Source organism: Mustela putorius, unplaced genomic scaffold (genome assembly GCF_011764305.1).
Source record: "Mustela putorius furo isolate JIRA1106 unplaced genomic scaffold, ASM1176430v1.1 tig00000660_pilon_pilon_pilon, whole genome shotgun sequence".
NCBI classification, from domain to species: domain Eukaryota; kingdom Metazoa; phylum Chordata; class Mammalia; order Carnivora; family Mustelidae; genus Mustela; species Mustela putorius.
In genome coordinates this window covers 428,061-449,699 of record NW_025421437.1, presented here as the reverse complement: position 1 = coordinate 449,699, position 21,639 = coordinate 428,061, and the positions used below count along the sequence as shown (strand labels likewise).

The window sequence follows — 21,639 nt, the reverse complement described above, 5'->3', positions numbered from 1 at the left end:
CACAGGTTTAGGTTCAAATTTATAGTACCTACTTTTTTTTTGTCTGAGAATGGCTAAGCCAAGAAGTTAACATAAAAAAGTGATTTGTGGCTGGTAATACTTCTGGACGACTTAGTAGAAGCAAAGCAAAATCTTTTTAGAGGGAACATCTCCACCCATACTTTACAGGACTCTTCCAGAAAACAGTCTACAAGGATGAACTCACAATTAAAAATGACAACCCATTCCTTCACTGCCCTCTCAGCCTCAATCAGGAGTAAGGGTCAGTAAACCCAAAGCAGCAGTATTTTACACTTAAGAACTTCAAATAATATATTTATCAGATGGAGATCATAAGGTAAAAATGTTTAAGAAAATTGCAAACATAAAAGGAATTGAAACATCTGGAAAGAGAAGGCATTATTAAAGTTACAAAATTGGACTGAATGAAAATACTTCATGTATGAGAAATATTGCCATCGATATTCAAAACTTAATGGTCAAAAGTTGAATGGCGAGTTTGACACAGTTGGAGAGAATCAGTGAACTAGAAGCTAGTTTGGAGGAAATTACACAGACTTCAGCAGAGATAAAGAGCAACTAAGGAAAGAAATACAGAGGAAAGATAAAAGCTCCAATTTATATCCATTAGGAATTCTAGAAGAAGAAATTAGAGAAAATAAAAGAAGAAGCAATATAAGAAAAGAGCTGAAGATTTTTTAGTAATGATAAAACACATACTTTCAGATTCAGGAATCCTGTCTCAAGCAGGATGAATGAAAAGAAATAGTATTTCCAAGATTTTAGCTCAATTTACTGGATGTGGTCTCCATGTCTTGCTCTCTTTTCGCATGCATTCTGTTGTAATAATTGGAAAGAAAAAAGCTTTGAAGGCAGGCTACTCATCCATTCAACCTAAAGTAAAGTACTGAATATGCTTATAGGCTGAAAGGAACAAAGCCTCCAATGAAACCTTAGGGCACGGGATTAAGAGCACTGATAAGGGATGTGGCCTCTGATACTGAAGGTAAGAGGGGGATGCTGGGTGATCAAGTAAGTGAGAAGGGTAGGAGATTTCTTTTTTGAGTAGCAGGATAAAACAGGAGTTGTGAGGGAGTTGTGTAAATAGCTTGGGAGGACTGGTGAGATTCTTCTGTAATTGTTGATGGGAATAAGAGAGGGAGAGGATTTAACAAGGATTAAATAATTTTCAGTCTCTTGGTTGGCAATGAATTTTGGGCAAATGTTTATTACTAACATTTCTGATATGTGCCTTTGTTGCTAACATTGTTCTGGAATTACTAGTCAAATGATTAGAGAAGAAAAGTAAATATAATTACCAGATGAAAGCAAAAATTATATGTATTTGTTGATTCTAATTAGACAAACTGATTCTAAAGTTAAACTGAAAAAAAATTTTTTTTTAAAGAATAGCCAGAGGGGCGCCTGGGTGGCTCAGTGGGTTAAGCCGCTGCCTTCGGCTCAGGTCATGATCCCAGGGTCCTGGGATCGAGTCCTGCATCAGGCTCTCTGCTCAGCAGGGAGCCTGCTTCCCTCTCTCTCTCTGCCTGCCTCTCTGTCTACTTGTGAGCTCTCTCTGTCAAATAAATAAATAAAATCTTTAAAAAAAAAAAAAAAAAGAATAGCCAGAGAAGCAATGAAAAAGAAGGCCAAGAAAGTGAGAGGAGGGCTGCAGGTAAACCCCGTTATTTAAAAAATTACAATTTAAACATTTCAGAACTGGCACATAAAGAGACATTTTGAATTAGTGGAAGAAAATGATGCCTTACTCAACATATGTTATTAGAAAAAAAAAAAACAAGACAAAACAGGAATCCTATGTCGTTTATACTTAAGTAAATTCCAGTTTAGTTAAAAATGCAAATGTGAAAAATACTGTAAAAATAATGGAGAAAAATTGTTGAAAAACAACTTTGCAAAGGGAAATGCCTTCTAAGCAAAACAGCAAATCCAAAACAAACAAAAGTATAAGTTTGGATATATACAAAGAAAACTTCTGGATGGAAAAATACTATAGACAAAGTTTAAAATATCAATAAATTGGGAAATAGTATCTAAGTGTCTGCAAAGCACTAACTTTCTTAATACGTAAAGTGCTGTTAAGAATCACTGTGGGGCAATTCACAGAACAAAATAGATTTTGAACATTTGGAAAAATTCTTAACCTCGTTCATAAATAAATGCAAGTGAAAATAATAATGAAATAAATTTTAACCTCAAACTGGTAAAGATTATTTTTTTGACAAGGATGTGGTGAAATCAGGATCTTAGTGGTTGTTGTTGAGTGTTAATTGGTAAAACCTTTTAGACAGCATTCAGTATTAGCTTCCAAATTTTAAAAGAATACCTATCATATCCTCTGACCTAGCCTTTCTCTGTAAACTCTCTTTTGGAAGAAAAAAAAAAGTATTATCAATAAGTGATAGAGTAGGCATTTAGTTAGAAATGAGCTGGAGGCAAGGAAGGTGATGAACAGGTTACACGTTAGAAGCCTGGGGGCGCAACCTCCTGACTTTGTGGCTTCCAAGTCCCTGGGGCTAACAGACCAAGAAACACAGGTGCAAAATTGGCTCTTCTCTTCCACCTCTGCCCCAGGGTAACCCCTAAACTCATTATAACGTTTGCATTGCGCTTTTAGCCCCACTCAGTGGGCAAAGGCTGCCTTGATAGTTTTGGTTCAAACCTTATAGGGTCAAAAACTCCTCCTGCCAAACTGTGGGAGGAGTCCCCCAAATGATTGGAAGCAGCCTCCATTAGAGACCGTGCCTCTTGGAAGAAGACCCCGGCTCCTATAAAAAGAAAGAACCCCTCTAGTCCTAGAGCAGCCGCCACTTCTGGGCCAGCCCACCCTCTTACTTCGAGAGTATATTGTCGGTGATAAACTGCTTTCTGCTTTTTATTTCCCTTCTATCTTTACTGGAGTGCAGTTCCTCAGGTAAATCTTTCATGGGGAATCCAAGAGCCGACACCTCCGCTCACACAAGGTAGACTGTCTTGCTAGGAATATAAGGATGTTTGTTATACCAGAAAAATAGGAAACAATGTCCATCCATAGGCGGCCAATTAAAATGACACCTTCAGGGGTGCCTGGGTGGCTCAGTCGGTTAAAGCCTTTGCCTTTGGCTCAAGTCCTGATCCCAGGGTTTTGGGATTGAGCCCAGCATAGGGCTCTCTGCTCAGCGGGAGCCTGCTTCCCTTCCTCTCTCTCTGCCTGCCTCTCTGCATATGATCTCTGTCAAATAGATAAATAAAATCTTAAAAAAAAAGACACCTTCATACAATCGCTTATACATACAAACTATGAAAAAGAATGTTAGAGGCCCTTGTGTGGCTCATTCGGTTAAGCCACCCACTCTTGATTTTGGCTCAGGTCCTGATCTTAGGGTGTTGGGATTGAGCCTGGTGAGGGGCTCCACACCCAGCAGGTGTCTGCTGGAGGACTCCCCAGACTCCTCACCTGCTCACAGGTGCACGCACTCTCTCAAATAAATACATCTTAAAAAATGTTAAATATTCATTAATAATAAAATATATATTTATGTGCCAGGAACTATTCTAGATATTGGAGCTGTAGCTCTGGACAAAAAGACAAAAACCCTATCCTCTTGGAGCCCATATTCCAATAACAGGGGACAGATCACAGTGAAATGCAGAAAAGGGTTAATAGGATGCTCATTAGTGTTAAAAAGAACCTGGGTGGCTCAGTGGGTTACAGCCTCTATCCTCAGCTCAGGTCAAGATCTCAGGGTCCTGGGATCCAGCCCCACATCGGGCTCTCTGCTCTAGCAGGGAGCCTGCCTCCTCCTCTCTCTCTGCCTGCCTCTCTGCCTACTTGTGGTCTCTGTTTGTCAAATAAATAAATAAATAAATAGATAGATAGATAGATAGATAGGGAGGCACAGGCAGACTGACATAAACATGTTTGTCTACTCACAAAAAATTTTTGACAGGTAATAAAAGGGACCGATTGCCACCGGGAATGAGATCTCGAGGTCTGACGAGGGAACGAAACTTAGTTTCCTACAAAAATGTCTTTTACCACATGTATATTAATTAAAAGGGGGAGAAAAGGTAAAAAAAATTACTACGAGTCTTTCAACAACTGTTCTCTGAGCCTCAGGGAACCCTATGCGTAGGTCCTAACGCCCGAAGTAGGTTCTCAGTGCGGCTGGCGACCCCGCTGCGCTGGGGACGTCAATCACGGGCGGGTAAAAGGGCAGGCAGCGGAGAAAGGAGTTCTTAGAGGCGTCCCAGTGGGTGGAGTCAGCCGGGGATAAAGCACAAACCATATAAGATATGAGTAAATGCTGATGTTATAGGGTATGACGTTTTGGGTACTAGGCGCCGTGGAAGCCAGCTCAGAAAGAAGAGCAGCACGTTCCACTCCCGAAAAGCGAGGGTCATGAGGCCAATTTTGCAGCTCTGCGCCTGCGCCAAACGGCAGCGCTGTTGCTTGCCCGGCCGCTGGGTGGCGCCGTCACATTCGGACAGCATCCCAGGGCCCTCAGGGAAGAAGGACGCTCGCTTTTTCCGGGTCGGGTATTGAAGAGAATCACTTCCTGTGACCCAGCTGCGTCACTTCCACTTAAAGATCGGCGTCTGGGCGGTGGGCCCTCACGCGGTTTCAACATGCGGATTGAGAAGTGTTATTTCTGTTCGGGCCCTATTTACCCCGGCCACGGCATGATGTTTGTCCGCAACGATTGCAAGGTGAGACGCCCGGGACGAGCGCCCGCTGTGCGACGCTCCCGCGAGCGTGAGGCGGGGCGGGCTCGGCGCCGGGTCCTCCTGCTCCCGGAGCGTTTGGTTCGGGTTATCTGCGCTGCCCTCCCAAGAGGGTGATTTTACAAGGAGCTCTGGCCTCGCCCTTGACCTGAGGGCATTTCTCCTTGTGGGTGTCCCGAACCGAGCCCTTTCAGCAGCCCAGCTTTGGACAAGGCTGGCGGCGGCGAGGTTCCCCAGTTCTTTGAGCCGGCGCCGAAGGGAGTGCGGGGGTGTGTTTGGGCTGTTTGGTCTCTCTTGAGAGTGAGAGTGAGTGAAGTTCTTGAATTCAGCCGACTTTGTTGAATGTATGTCCAGTCAAGCCTCATTACGAAGGCCTGTGTCCACAGAGACGAATAAAACCTGAGAATGTCCGTGACGTGTCGAAGTTGATGGGACTGTTACCTGTAGCATGGTAGTAGTTCTGTATTGCGAAGGCGCAGGTGACCTGGGGAGGGCCGTATGTGAAGAGGCTCAGAAAGGAGATGGCATTTATCCTGGGTCTTGAATGTTGGCGTAAAAAAGTGAGGAGAGCATTCTAAGTGGAAGTAAAGTGGACGGTTGAGTAGAGGCGCTGCGAAGCAGTCTCTAGGGAAGTGAGTGGATGGATTGTATATCGTGATAGAGGCGTGGGGTAGGGCTATAAATACCCGTATAAGTCTGTATACGAAAAGGTACGTACATAAACATAAAATATAACGGTATAAAGGTACGTATATAAACATAAAATATAAACGTAATTACGAGGCCTGGTTGTGAAAGACTTTGTGAATGATACACGAATTTGTCTTATAGCAGAATGAATCTCATTCTATGCTTATTTAATACATTGTTTCTCAGAATTCGACCTCTCCTATTTGCTTCTGAATCACTGGGCACTTGTGGGGGAAAAAAAAAAAAAAAGATTCTTCATTTCCACTAGGTCTGTTAAATTGGTGTCTTTGTGGGGAGGAGAAGAGGATCTAGGATTCCAGACAGGTGACTTTGATATGCTAAGGAAATACAGATCCTATGTCATCACCGTATATCTCTTACAGCTGGAAGATAACGTCACTAATTAGGAGCAAGGGGCTCCTGCAGAAAGTGTGGGACCAAAGCTAGGTTTGGGAACTTGAAAGAACTTGCAGAAGACTTTTGAATATCTGTTGTCAGGAGCATGATAAAAAGTTTATAGAAACGAACTAAGTAGTTGCTAGGTTGGCATTTAATTCACAGTGGGCACGGAGGCTTTGTAGATGATCTGGTCATCATAATTTTATGATTTTTGTCCAGCACTGCTTCTCAGGTGGATATAGGAATTAAAACAACAGATCATGGGAGCTATCTAGAGTTGGTGTTGATCTGGCAGACACAGTGGAAATTCATATTGATGAGGAAGTGTGTATTGCTAGTAGGGACGGGTTAGAATTGGCTGGGAGCCATCTTACTCTAGGGAAGACCTGTGGATCCCAAACAGAGTTAGCTGGCGATATAAGAAGCAGAGGTCCTGAAGCACTAAGGAAGATATTTCTCTTCTTTCTTTCTTTAATTTTTTCTGTGTTAATGATTCTCAAATCTGTATTTTTTTTAGCTCTAGTCTGAATTTTCCACTCGATGCAGAGATTCTGTCTGTAACCAGCAGTGAGCCTATTGAAAGAATTCCTAATTACCTCAGGTCTTTTTTGTTTCCTGAATTAATACCACTGTCCTATGTCTAGACAGTTTTGCTAGACGTGTGAATCATCTTTGCGCCTTTCATTTAGTTAGGAGGTCATCGATCTGCCTGTGCAGAGTATAGTGGTCTTCGTTTTCTTTCTGCCATCCCACTCTGGTTCCAGAGTAGGCACTGGTCATTTTTGTAGCCACTCTTTTTTCTGCCTTTTTTCTCTTAGCTTTTGAGACAGTTTCTCATAGAAACTGCCCCTCTTAGGCTTCTTGGGTAGCTTCTTAGTGGTAGAATTAGTGTTAATGTCCCCTATTTTCATGTACTTTGCAAACATAGAAAATACATGTGCTCTTAATGAGTCCTTAATAAGTGTTCAATCAGTGGAATTTAAGAAAGAGTTGAAGAACTTTGAAGCTGAAATACTAGATCATTTGTTGAAAACTGAGGATGATGATAGAGGACTATGAAGTTTTGCCTCACAATCCATCCATCACTTACCCCACCATAGATTAAATCACTCCCTTATTTTGTATTTCCATGTTACTTAAACATGATCATTGTATGTATTGTGTATGCCCTATCCTGATCTCAATGTCTCCTTTGTAAATTGAGACTATTAATAACCCTAGCCTAAACTTCTCACGGTAGAGTATCATATTTTAATTATTCTTGTATCTCTAGCACCTGATAATATCAGGTACATAGTAGAACCTTATTTGTGGATTGAATTTGCTTCACATCTCCAGTGATTCCATTCTCTTCAGATACTTCCTTGTTCTTTTTAAGTTAACATCTATTAGCTATAGAGTTCAAGTAGACTTCTCTGTAACTCTCCTTGGCTCTGGAATTGAGCAGACCCAGGAGTTCAGGCATCTCATTCGGTATATCTCAGAATTGGGGACTTGTCTAGGAGTTATCTAGAAGGTATTTAATGTAGGAGGCTTTTACTTAAAAAGTTAATAGTCTTTTGGACTGAAAATACTTAAAAAAATTTACTGATAGTGAATTCATAGTGGGATATTCTAGGAGATCCACTTGTATGCATATATTTCCATTCCTTGAAACTAATTCAACAATATAGACATGTTTTGACTTCTGTCCTCTCTAGGAGGTACTGACCTGGGTCAGATTAAACTAGTATTATACTGTTCTAAGAAGACTGTGTCCTAGTGTATATAGGGACCTGTTTGAATTCCCCCATAGAACAAAGTGTACATAACATGGAAAGTATTTTGGCTTGTGATATATACACACAGGTTTGTGATCTGTACACACAATTTGAAATGTTTATACCTCATTTTGACTTTTTTTATGGGCCACATCTTCTAGGTAGGATAATTAAACTTAAGATTTTTTGTCAAGATCTAGTACTCCAAAGTAGTACTTTTTCTTTTCAGATTTCCTCTAGATGTACAAATTGCATTGTGTTCTAAGACATTAAAAAGTAATAAAATAATGTATTTTAGACTTCCAGTGAGTCCCAGTACGCCATTTCAGGGGCACATTGAAGCATCATTAAATCGTAAGTTAGCACTGATAAAGGGTCATATCTTCTGGCATACAGGTAGAGAATTACAATATTGAAGAACTTTCCTAGTAGACCTGTGAGTAAATACTTTAGAACAAAAATCTATACCCAATGTTAGTTGCTTTTTTGAAATTACTTTGTGCTGTTAACAAAAAGGATGGAAAGAACCAAAGAAGATTTTGGAATAGGTGAAGTTTTCACCCCCATTGAGGTATATAGCAAGTGAAATTTGAGAATTATTATTAATTAGGAAGGGATTTAAATAAAGAACTTTACTTGAAACCATTGTTATTATTCATGATGATTTTAAGGTTTTAATTGTTATCTGTAAAAATGACTGGTGATTTTTAACCATATACTTGGAGCTCTTGAGCCATTAGTTGTGATGATATTTAATAGTCAAATAATAGTAAAAAAAAATAGTTCATTTTACAGTTAATCTTATATGTCTCACCTATTTTTAAATGGTGGTGTAAGTAGAAGGAATTGTTAGAACCATTGTCATTTCTCAGACTTTGCACTATGTTTTTATGGCATGCATAACATCCTAGGATAGAAACATTCTTGGGATGCCTGGGTGGCTCAGTTGGTTGGACGACTGCCTTCGGCTCAGGTCATGATCCCGGAATCGCAGGATCGAATCCCACATCGGGCTCCCAGCTCCATGGGGAGTCTGCTTCTCCCTCTGACCTTCTCGCTCATGCTCTCTCTCACTGTCTCTCTCTCTCAAATAAATAAATAAATCTTTAAAAAAAAAAAAAAAAAGAAACATTCTTAATGTTGACTCCAGTATTTTAACTTTTTTTGTAGGTGTTCAGATTCTGTAAATCCAAGTGTCATAAAAACTTTAAAAAGAAGCGGAATCCTCGCAAGGTCAGGTGGACTAAAGCATTCCGTAAAGCAGCTGGTAAAGAGCTTACAGTGGTGAGTATAGTTAGCTATCAGTATAATTACCAACTTTGGTATGGGAAGGTTATTATTAGGTATTAAATGTAATTTACCTATAACAAGATTTTGTATGACAAGATTGGTGAGTGATTTATTTGTATTTGGCGATTGTAATAATGTTGTAACATCCTAAAAACCATAAATCTGCAGAATTCTGTAAAGGAAAAAAATTCCTAATTCAGTTTATGGAAGTGATTTTTCCTTATTCTCAAAAAACCATTTTTTAGTTCCTGCACACAAAAGGGAAAATAATTTAAATGGATTGGGGTGAAATTGGAAATTACTACTCGAGGATTTTAAGAGGAAGCTAACAGATTAAAGGATTTCCTTAATACCATTGAGGGCTCTGATGAGATTTGTTGTAGAGTCATTTGTTAGTTTCCGGATTTCCTTACAGGACTTTGAGAGCAGGGAAGTGTGTGTTGAAGGAGAAATAATGGGAAGTCATGGGTGAGGGAATTTCACGCATGAGCGTCCATCATTAGGTTGTTACGGGCTTGGTTCAAGGGCCTGGTGAAGCTTGTCCACATTTGACCCCTATGAAAGGAGGAGGTGAAAGCTGCTGTGCAAGCTGCCTTTGAAGGAGGAAGATCTTTAAACTGTTCTGCCCTCCATGACTTCCTCTTTCCCACCTATCTACTCCTTTAAGGGCAGTTTCTCTTTCTTTCTTTCTTTTTTTATTATGTTATATTAGTCACCGTAAGTACATCACTAGTTTTTGATATAGTGCTCCATGATTCATTGTTTATGTATAGCACCCAGTGCTCCATGGAGTCTGTGCCCTCCTTAATACCCATTAGCGGGCTCACCCACTCCCCTCCCCACCTCTCCTCTGAAACCCTCAGTTTGTTTCCCGCAGTCTATAGTCTTATGGTTTGTCTCTCCCTCTGATTTCCACCCCCCTTCATTTTTCCCTTCCTTCTCCTAATGTCTTCCATACTATTCCTTATGTTCCAAATAAAAGTGAAACCGTGTAGTTGTCTTTTTCTGCTTAACTTACTCACTTAGCATAATCTCCTCCTGTTCCATCCATGTTGATGCAAATGGTGGGTATTTGTCCTATTGATTGAGTAATATTCTATTGTATATATGGACCACATCTTCTTTATCCATTTGTCTGTGGAAGGGCATCTCGACTCCTTCCACAGTTTGGCGATTATGGACATTCTGTGAACATTGGGTGCATGTGGCCCTTCTTTTCACTACATCTGTATCTTTGGGGTAAATACCCAGTAATACAATTGCTGGATCATAGGGTAGCTCTATTTTTAACTTTTTGAAGAATCTCCATGCTGTTTTCTAAAGTGGCTGCACCAACTTGCATTCTCACCAACAGTGTGTGAGGGTTCCTAAGGGCAGTCTCTATGCAGTTGCTATGAAGACCCTTCCTGGCTTCATTTTCAGTGAATGGGAAGAATATTTTTTGACAAGGTGCAAAGCCAATTCACAATTATTGTCACAAAAATAATTTCCGGTATGGATGAGAATAAACAGCACTTCAAATGCAAGTGACAACTTCATGAGAGAAGAAAGGATGCCAGTCACAGTCATTTGCTAGTGACCAGTTAGTTGCCTGGTCCTTGCTGAGGTTATTGTGATTGAACAGGTCGTGTATATGTAAATGAAATAGGTAAATACAGAATTAGTGCTGTTCCATTTGCCTATCTCAGATAGATTTGAAAACTAAGAAATAGACCTGCAGTTTTTCTAAGAAATTTGTAGTGTTTCTCTAAAATAGTTTCACATGTTTTGAGGTAAGTAGGGCTTATTAGCTGTCAAAATACAAACTACATTTAGAGAGGGCCTGAAAAATTTCTGGGAGAAAATTTTGTCATGCAGAGCAGCACCACATTTATTTGAAGATGTGTAGTTTTACACATATGGTTCAACCTAACAGAAAGTTTTCTGCCTGTGAGTCTGTCTTATCTTGGAATGGGAAATTAGGGAAGTCTCTTCAGTTTGTTTGAAATCTTCATGATTGTTATATGACCCTCTGAAGGATGGGGCTGGTACCCTCCTTCTCTTGTCTTCTTAAAAATCACTTGTATAGGGGCGCCTGGGTGGCTCAGTGGATTAAGCCGCTGCCTTCGGCTCAGGTCATGATCTCAGGGTCTTGGGATCGAGTCCCGCATCGGGCTCTCTGCTCAGCGGGGAGCCTGCTTCCCCCTCTCTCTCTCTCTGGCTGCCTCTCTGTCTACTTGTGATTTCTCTCTGTCAAATAAATAAATCTTTAAAAAAAAAAAATCACTTGTATATTGATTGATGTTTTCAGTAGTGCTGTCTTGTACATCTGGTGTGTAAAGGAGAAGTAGTATGAAAACTTGGCATTTGCTAGGGTCACCCTGGGAAATCTTAATATGTGTCTATGATTTGAAACACAACTCTTGTGACGAAGAGAAGTTTTTAAGAAATGCTTCCTTTTGTATCTCTCTTAGAACCATATTTTTCCTTTTCTTACAGGATAATTCATTTGAATTTGAAAAACGTAGAAATGAACCTGTCAAATACCAGCGAGAGTTATGGAATAAAACTAGTAAGTCACAAAAAATTACCAGGAATTTTGAGGAGAGACTGTTTTGGGATAGTACTTTGAATTTAATGTTTAATATTTAAATATTAATTTTCTTTTCATTGGTTGGCTTTTATTCTTTTCCTCATTTTAATGGTTCTGTTGTACTTGCATCTTTTATGATAAGCTGCCCCAAATCCTTTTCAGAATTGGCTGATGTGTCCATTATAAAGATAATGTAAGGGCTCCTGGGTGATTCAGTCATTTAAGCGTCTGACTCTTGGTTTCAACTCGGGTCATGATCTCAGGGTCGTAGTTTGGAGCCCTGTGTTGGGCTCTGCATTTAGTGTGCAGTCTGCTGGAGGTTCTCTTCCTCTGCTCCTCCCCCTGCTCACTCCTCTCTAAAATAAATAAACAAAATATTTTTAAAAATGTAATTGTTAGATTTTATATTATTTGGAGTCTCTATACAAAGATATAAAAAGATTTAAAAATCTGAGAATAGAGGGGCGCCTAGGTGGCTCAGTGGGTTAAAGCCTCTGCCTTCAGCTCAGGTCATGATCCCAGGGTCCTAGGATCGAGCCCTGCATAGGGCTCTCTGCTCAGCAGGGAGCCTGTTTCCTCCTCTCTCTCTGCCTGCCTCTCTATCTACTTGTGATCTCTGTCGTCAAATAAATAAATAAAATCTTTAAAAAAAAAAAAATCTGAGAATAGAGGTGGAGAATACTTTTTTTGGGGTGTGGCATAGGTAAAATATACACAAAACCTAAGATACTTTACATGTTTAAATAATTTGGTTTAGGGTTATAAACATTATATTCTGTATACCTTATAAAATGTAATGCTTCTGTAAAATTGAAAAGTACAGTACTAAGGTGGTAATTATATTTCCTAAGAGGACTTCTAAGTGCATGACTTAGGTATAAATCAAGCTATAGACTACTGAAGTTAAAAGCAAGGGTAACTAGTCTTTTTCATTTTTCCAAACGAAGCAGAGACTAATGAAAAAAAAAAAATCCCATATGTTGTAAAACCAAATTCCTTAAGCTAGCTTGTAGATGCCCCTATGTGTATGTTTGAGGCCCTTGGCTTTGACTTTTCTTTTCCCTACAGCTGTCTTATGCAATCTTTAGCCATTTCTAGTCTTGGGTGTAGCGGTGATATAGTTGGTTTTGTTAATTAGAGGTTTCCAGGGCTCAGAGTCCTGTGGTCTTTGCCAGTTTTTTTTTTAATAAGATTTTATTTATTTATTTGATGGAGAGATAGAGCCAGAGAGCACAGTGTTGGAGGGGAGGTGGGAGAGGGTGAAGCAGGCTCCCTGCTGAGCAGGGATTTCCACCCCCCCCCCCCCCCCATCCCCAGTGCAGGGCTTGATCTTAGAGCCCTGGGATCATGACTTGAACTGGAGGCATACAGTTAACCAACTGAGCCACCCAGGTGCCCCGACTTTATCAGATTTGAATGGTTCATAGGCAGTTGCCCAGTCACAGCACTTTGGGGGAGGAATTGAAAAATTAGGGGCTTTGTGGTAGTACTTGCCACCCTCTAAAAGATTATTATCTTTCTGGACCATGTGGAGATTTCAGAGTCCAGTTTTGGAATTGCCTTTTCCACATGGCCTTAAGTATTTTTGCTTCTTGGCATTTTGTTTTTTTAAATAAAGTCATTCCTTCTGTTTTGTAATTAGAGGAAGAGTTAATTTCTGAAGAGCAGTGGATTTTACTAGGTTTATTTGCTAAAAAAATAATGGATTCAAACTCAAGGATTTCAGAAGAGATTATAATAGGATTCTTTTATTTTAATTGAGATATAGTTGACATATAACATTCATTTCAGGTATACAATGTAATGATTTGATGTTTGCATATATTGTGAAATGATCACAGTAAATCTAATTAACATCTGTCACCACACATTTTTGATATGAATTCTTACAGTGTTTCTAAAAGGCAAAACTTGTCAAGGACATTTTTAGAAGGTCCTAAAGCATTTCTATATCCCATTGAATTTTATTTTGGCCTTTTCTTTTTTGTTACTATTTCAAGATAGCCTCCTCAGATTTGATTTCCCACAACCCCTATTTCAGTATCATAGGTCTGTAAGCTAATCTGTTGGCAAAAATTTTATATTCATTATTTACATTTTTAAATTGTGTCAAGGTAGGGACTGAGCAGCCTTTGTTAAGATGCTGATGTCAATAGTAGGAGAACTTCCAAAACAAGAATACTAGTAGGAATAGTTTGTATTTTATCCCTTATGTCTCTGTATTTCAGATCAAGTTTTTAGTATCAGGTGCTTCTTACATTTAAAATTTTTCAGTTTTATGGAATATTTGGAAATGTAGTGTCTTACTGTTTGGAAAGTATTTACCTGCCACTTCTGTGTTTTTATTTTGCTTCTGAGTAACTGTAAGGTATAGAAATACTTTTGATTACTAGAACTTAGCCTTAATCAATTTCTGTTGAAAGGCAAAGAAAGAAAGAATTGTATATCTGGCATATTTAGTTGTATATTTAGTTGTATATCTGGCATGTGCAGATGTAGAGTTGACTTTGTCTTAGACTATTCATAGAAGCATCCTCTTAATACCAGTGCCCCCATGGGGCCATCTGGGCATTTTGTTAAAATGCAGACTGTGATACAGCATGTCTGGGTGGAGCCCAAGATTCTGCATTTCTAACAAGCTCTCAGATAATGCCAATGTTGCTGGACCCTGGATTATACTTAAATGTGTATTAAGTAATACACTTTAAAGTATATTACAATTAAATGTGTATTTGTTTTTGTTTGTTTAAAGATTTTATTTATTAGCAAGTGAGTACAAGTGGGGGGCGAGGAGGGACAGAGGGAGAGGGAGAAGCAGGTTCCCTATTGAGGAGGGAGCCTGCTGTGGGGCTTGATCTCAGAACCCTGAGATCATGACATGAGCCAAAGGCAGATGCTTAACTGACTTAGCTACTCAGGCATCCTACACTTAAATGTTTTTATTTTGAGTTAATTTTAGACAACAGAAAAGATGAAGAATTCCTTTGTCCAGATTCCTCAAATAACATTTTTACTAAATTTATCTATTCTCTCTCTCCCTTTCCTTCTGTAATTTTCTGAACTTAAATTATATACATAATGGGCACCTGACAATACATAATGTTTTTATCCCTGAGTGGTTTAATAGAACTATAAAAATATAATATTTCCTAAAAATAGAATATTCTCATATAGAACCATAGTCATTAAAATCAATAAATTAGCATTGATATAGTATTATCATTTACTCTCAGACCTGTGTAAGAATAGTACATGTGTTATTTTTCTCTTCCAATTTTTAATATTTTGTGAGTTTTGATATCTCATGACATTCATAGTTTTGAAGAGTAGGAGTGACGCATTTGGTATAAAAATCCCTTCATTGGGGACGCCTGGGTGGCTCAGTTGGTTAAGCAGCTGCCTTCGGCTCAGGTGATGATCCCAGCGTCCTGGGATGGAGTCCCACATTGGGCCTGCTTCTCCCTCTGCCTCTGTCTGCCTGTGCTCATTCCCCCCGCTCCCTCCCCCCCGATAAATAAATAATAAAATCTTAAAAAAAAAAAAATCCCTTAATTGGCATTTGTTTGATACTGCCTCAAGGTTAGATTTGGGTAGTGTACATTTGGTAAGAATACCATAGATGTGATGCTGAGTTCTTATCATTATCTCCTGCCATATGGAGGCATATGTTATCCATTGGGGTCCTATTTCTGTCCATGTTAACTTTGATCCTTGGTTAAGGTGGCCTCTGGTACATTTCTTCACTGTAAAGTTAGTATTTTATCCTTTGTAATTAATAAGTATATTTGGGGGAGATATTTTAAGATTATGTGAATATCCTGCCTCTTCTTCAGATCCATAGACTTCAAGAAATTAGATTGGGAGTGTTTTGCCCAATATGGCAGCCACAGGGGCTGCTGAGCACTTAAAATGTGGTTAGTCTAAATCCAGATTTGCTGTAAATGTAAAATACATAGCTTTTGAAGACATCAGATGAAAACAAGCATAAAATAACCTCAGTAATTATACTATGTTGAAATGACAGTATTTTGGATATGTTGGTTAAACAAAATCTTTTATTAGATTTTGACCTGTTCCTTTTTTATTTTCTGATGTGGCTGCCAGAAAACTTAAAATTATATGTGTGGGTTCTCTTAGTGCTGGTATAGATTCTAGAGCATATTTGGATTCAGCTCCACTACACAATTCCCAGAACAGTTGGATTTTAGTGGTTGGGAACATGCTAAAATGATTGGTTTATTCTGTCAATGTTCGTCCTGTGCAGATCATTTCCCAGGCACTTAGAGAAATAGTATTTATGCCCAGAATGGTACTTTTATTAATGGAGAGGACAAACTAAGAAGGGATTAGTTGCCATTAATCCATTCTCTGTAAAGTGTGAGAAGCATTGGGCTGGTTTAAAGTCAAAGGAAAACTTAGTAGCAGTAAAGGCTTTTATAAAATAAAAATAGAGATTTATTTGTGAAAGATAGTTAACAGTTATTTCAGCCAAGAGTATTTACCTTCTTTAGCTATTTTAGTAGGGATTGTTTTTACAATGAGTTTTTTATTTAATACATTTCTAAATGGGAATAAAGGGGAGTGATCATTAAAGCTTTTGCTTGGATATGCAAAAATTTGCTAACTCTTAACAAATTTTTTTTGTAGTTGATGCAATGAAGAGAGTTGAAGAGATCAAACAGAAGCGCCAAGCTAAATTTATAATGAACAGGTATGAATATATGTATCAGGTAACTCTTGGAAAAATAATTACTACTAGAAATCCAGAGATTTTTTTTTTCCACTTTTTGTTTTCATGTAACCTCAGAAAATTAAGAATACTGTAAAGAACTTTTGTATATTCTTTACTGTACCTTGTCTCTATAGTAAGTTGAAAACATGATGCCCTTTTCCTGAGGATATTTCAATGTATATATTCTTAACATAAGAACATGTTCTTCTATAACTGTAGTATAGTTACCAAGATCAGGAAATTAATATTCAGCAATACTGTTATATAACCTACAGACATTATTTAGATTTGAGCAGTTCTAGTCATGTTCTTTATAGCAGCAGACAATCCTGGATCTTTCATTGCATTTAATGGTAATATCTCCTCAAGCTCCTTTTACCTGGACACTTTCTCATCTTTGTCTTAAATGACATTGATATTTTTGAAGAATACAGGTCAGTTATTGTAATAGACTTTTCCTCTGTTTGTGGTTGTCTAATGTTTGCTTCAAGATTAGATTCAGGTTAGGTACTTTTGGCCAGAATATCATAGGAATGATACCTAAGAAAGACCTACATATTAGGAGGCACATGTTATCCCAAGTGACTGATCTGCCAGTTTTTAAGGGTTATCTGCCAGTTTTCTCCAAGGGAAAGTTTTCCCCTCCTTTTTAATGAGTACATATCTTAGGGGAATACTTTGACACTCTGCAAAGAGTCCCTTATTTCTCAAACTGGTGCCTACTGGTGTTAGCATCCAGTGGAACCTTGTCTGAATCTGTTATTATAGTGATTGTTGCTAAATGGTGATTTTTCCAATTCAGTAATTTCTTCTACACTTATTAGTTGGCTTTCCCATGTAAAAGAACTTCTCTCTTTTACAAGTTCAAAATGTACTCCTTTATTGTTTATTCATAGATCTGTGTGTATTTATTGATTCTTATGGTATTCAGTGGTTTATAATTATTTGTCATTATTTATTTTGATGTTCCAAGTGCTCCAGATTGGCCAGTGGGAATTCCTTCAGGCAGGCTTCCATGTCATCTTGACAATTCCTCATCTTTTTTGGGTGCTTTCTTTATGGCTAACAAGATGTGCCCTCATCTTACACTTTCCTGGCCCCAGCCTAGAATTGGTCTTTCTTTTAAAGTAGATTTACTTATTTTTTATCTCATCACTATTTAAATCTGTCATAGAAAACCATGTGCAAACAGATTTCTGGCTTTAAAAAAATGAATTGTTACAAAAAGGGAGCCTAAATGTTTGAGAAAGACTGTTAGCTTGTCTAAAATGAATGTTTTATGTGTTTTGTGTTCTTTTAATTACTGACTTAAAAAAAATGAGGTAACAGTGTATTCTCAGTTTGAGGAGAAAAGATCTAGGCATTTTATTTGTATAATAGACATTGATGTCTGAGATTTAATTCTTTCTTTCAATCACATTTCTTCATTCACTCAGCAATATATATATATTAATCTCCACTTTATCCCCAACTCAGTACTAGGGATGTAATCATTGAACAAGTTGGTAGTGTAGAAATCCTGATTTGATATGCTTATTAGAAACTAGAAAATAATTTTGAGTTCTCATTGCTTATCTGTGTGGCTAATAAAATTTATTTTTATAAATTAATAATATCATTTATAGAAGTTAATGTAACTGAGATTTTGGCTTTGATATGTTTTATCCTAGATTAAAGAAAAATAAAGAATTACAGAAAGTTCAGGACATCAAAGAAGTCAAGCAAAACATTCATCTTATCCGGGCCCCTCTTGCAGGTAAGTACTATATTACACAGGAGTTCTCTTTCAGTAGAGAGATGAAAAATCTACATTGTTGTAGTGTATGTAAATTGAGTATCAGCTTTTTATTTTTTTTATGTAAATACCTGATTTATGATACAACTTGGTTTTTAAAAATATGATTTATACATTGTATTTCCCAGTTCCAATTTTATTGCATATGGTTTTTTTTCTTCATAGAATCATAATTCATAAGCTAGTCCAAAGATTCAAGTAACAATTTCATAGGCTTTGCTTCTATTTGTTTTTATTAAGAACACTGTTTTATAGGAGTGGTTTTCTAACTTTGGTTGGAATGGGAATTAATTGGGGAAATTTATAAATATGGAGGCCCAGGCCTTTTGAGTCTGAGCTTCTGTTCCTTTGTAGCTCTCTGGGTTCTGACACTGATTTTGATACTCAAATTTCAGAACTGCTGTTTTGTGTTAAAACCTTTTTTGTGTGTTTATGTAACTTGCCTGTGGTCATCCACCTGGGCAGTCGTTTGTGTGCATAGTTTCTTTTGTGAGGTGCTGGAAAACCAGTTTTTACTCAGCAGGCACCAGATACCATCTGTTACATAATTTACTTATGCAGATTACCTGAAGGGAGGAAATTTTGGTGAGATTTAGTTGAAGAGTTGATTCCTGAATGATTCCCTGCCTAAACTTTTTAGTAAAGTTCAAATTCTGAAACTGCATGTTGAATAGGTTAAATAGATTAATTTTTGTACCAAATTTTATTAAAACAAAATAGACAAAATCCTGGAGCATTATTTCATGTATAAGCAATATGAATTGACCCCCAAACAACAGGAATGAACTGTTATTTAACTTTTTAGGTAACACTCTGAGGGTACATAAGTAGTGTTAAAAGCAGGGACTTTGGATCCAGAGGGCCAGGATTCCAATCCTAGCTCTTTGACTTAATGGGCTTACTTAGTGATTTGGTACAATTTCATCTGTCTCTGGGTTTCTGTTCCCTCATTTAAAATGCAGGTTGTTAGGAGGGTGTATGAAATACTTACTTTATGCATGGCAGATTGTAAGACCTGTGTAAGTTTAGTTACTATTCTTAAATTTCTTAACATCTAAGATCCTTTATTAAGTATTGGTATAAGTTTGGAAAGGTCACATTGAATTGGTTTTTTTTTTTTTTTTTTTACAGGCAAAGGAAAGCAGCTGGAAGAAAAAATGGTGCAGAAATTACAACAGGATGTGGACATGGAGGATGTTTCTTAAAAATCTCACTGTTTCTTTAAGTGTTTTTGAAAATCTCTTTAGGAGACCAGGAACTTCTAAGTTATCAATTTATATTTTAAATAAGGTCACTCAAATGAGAGGTAATTAAAAATACACCTCTCCTACATTGCTATCATTATGGCTGTTAGATTGCATCTCCATGTTAAACCTACTGAGAGTTATATTTATGTAAGTCATGCAAATTCTCCTTGTAAATACAAATGTGGACATAAAATGGTCCTGCTGTTTGGATAGTGGTACTAGGCAGATTTATGTGAATGAACAACAGAATTCATGGTTAGCAATATGTAAAATAAATTTTCTTTGCAGTAAAGTATTCCCTTTATTAATATTATGGAAAGGGGGCTTACAACAAAGAACTAAACCTGTATGATAATTAGCTGTAAGTAATCTTTTGATTTCAGTATTTGTTTTGGTTTCTTAGCATCTTAGAAGAGCATATTGGCCTCACATATTGAAACTTTATTATGTTGGACTGTGTTGACCTGCTTTAACTGTTTTGATAGACAGCTCTTAATGCTGGGGGTGATAGCTGAATAGTGTGCTCCTGAAGTGACACCGTATACTTTCCACTTTGGAGAATACTTAATTCTGAGCTTACTGATAGAACCAAATCTATTTTTCCAGCATAGCAATGATTTAAAAGCAGAGGAATTGCAGTGTCTTTTAAGATATATCATGTGGCTTTCTTTTATAAAGCTCCTAATTGCTCTTGGAAAATAGAATTTAGGGTTTTAGCATCACAAATTATTTGCACATAAGGATCCTTTTTTTCCAACATAACTGCAAGTTTTTCGTTTAGAAAAACGTAAAAAAGAAAGTATTAGTGGGAAGAAAATAATTCCCTCACTCCTACATACTACTGAAATAGATACATTTTTAATTAAAAATATATTCTGGATATGTAATGTTTTTATATTTCTACATTATTTGCAACTTTAAAGATAGTAACTCAGTTGTATTGTTTTTTGAGGAAAGAACTTAGAATAAATTATAATCATAGGGTTCTATAGGGGAAATAATGTAAGAAATCAAAGACTTGTTAAATTATTTGAAGTTCTCACTCCATAGATGTATGTTTGCTTTACTATAGACATATTTAAGATTACCTCCTGTTAGATTTCCTACCTTGTTAGTTAGCAAAATGTTGCCTTAAGTCCATCAATATGGGAAATTGAGCTAAAAGGAAGAACTGACATGGCATCTCAAGTTTAACATCCAGACTGTTCTATTAACTGTCAGGAATTCATAGTATTTTGAGACCCCAGGTATCATTATAAACTATGGATGCAGATGCCACAGTGTTACCCCCTGCAACTATCTAAACTTGGTTGGATCACTGAGTTGTCCCCCCACCTTTTTTTTTTTTTTAAAGATTTTATTTATTTATTTGACAGATCACAAGTAGGCAGAGATCACAAGTAGGCAGAGAGGCAGGCAGGAAGAGAGAGGAGGAAGCAGGCTCTCCGCAGAGCAGAGAGCCTGATGCGGGGCTCGAGATCCCAGGACCCTGGGATCATGACCTGAGCCAAAGGCAGAGGCTTTAACCCACTGAGCCCCCCAGGTACTCCCTGAGTTGTCCCTTAAAAATGTTGCCTAAGAAGGGGCCTGGTACAGTACTGTTGTTTCTATTTGTCTGATTGAGACCTCTGCTGGACAGTTAGTGTAATAGAAAAGCATAAAATTTTCCAGGCACTTGATACACAGAACTTTAATGTTCTCTAATTGCTTTAGGGTAATAAAACACTGGCAGTCATTGGAAAGAATTTCCTTACACACTTGCCTTACAAAACCCTGTAGGGTAGCAAAAAGAAACATTAAGGGGCACTTGGCTGGTTCTAGAGCATGCAACTCATGATGTCAGGGTCTTGAGTTCAGCCCCACGTTGGGTGTATAGTATACTTAAAGGAAACTTATTAAATCTCATTTCTTAAAAATAGGAAACCTTAAAAAAAAAAAACTTTGAAAGATGTTTATCTGGTAGAAAGAAGTTCCGTAAGGACTGACCTATTTCCTAACACCTTGTGAAGTAGCACTCTATTTTTATAGATGCCAACAGTTTTAGGTAACTTGCCTCTTTATCACATAGAAGATGGAGGAGGTAGCAATTTGTATTCATCCAAGTGCCAGTGTCTAAAAAGAATTTATCCAGAGTCTCAGATCCAGTCTTTACAAGTCCCGCTGATGGCTGGGAGAGAGGACTATAAGTTACTTGAGTGATGCTCAACTTGACTGTGCCTTAATTTCTTGATTGGAAAAATGGAAATGATAATATGACTAACCTGAGGATTTTTATATGAGGACCCAATTAGGTAATATTGTAAAATAGTTTTATCAAAGTCACTACCATAGTGGCAAGTGTTAAAATGTTAGCTCTTAGGATTGGCTATGTGACCACACAAAACTCATAGCAGTGGGCTTTGCCTCAGGACAAAGGTGGAGGATATTAG

General features: G+C 37.8%; 1 protein-coding gene across 1 annotated transcript; it reads left to right on the top strand.

The window, feature by feature from the left end:
* Nucleotides 1-4,544: 4,544 nt before the first annotated feature.
* On the top strand, nt 4,545-19,502 carry RSL24D1 (ribosomal L24 domain containing 1). Its single transcript, XM_004779233.3, has 6 exons — nt 4,545-4,710; nt 8,745-8,858; nt 11,343-11,415; nt 16,084-16,147; nt 17,839-17,924; nt 19,095-19,502. The coding sequence occupies exons 1-6, from the start codon at nt 4,630-4,632 to the stop codon at nt 19,166-19,168; spliced, it is 492 nt and encodes a 163-aa protein (XP_004779290.1). The 5' UTR covers nt 4,545-4,629; the 3' UTR covers nt 19,169-19,502.
* The last annotated feature ends 2,137 nt before the right edge of the window (nt 19,503-21,639 follow it).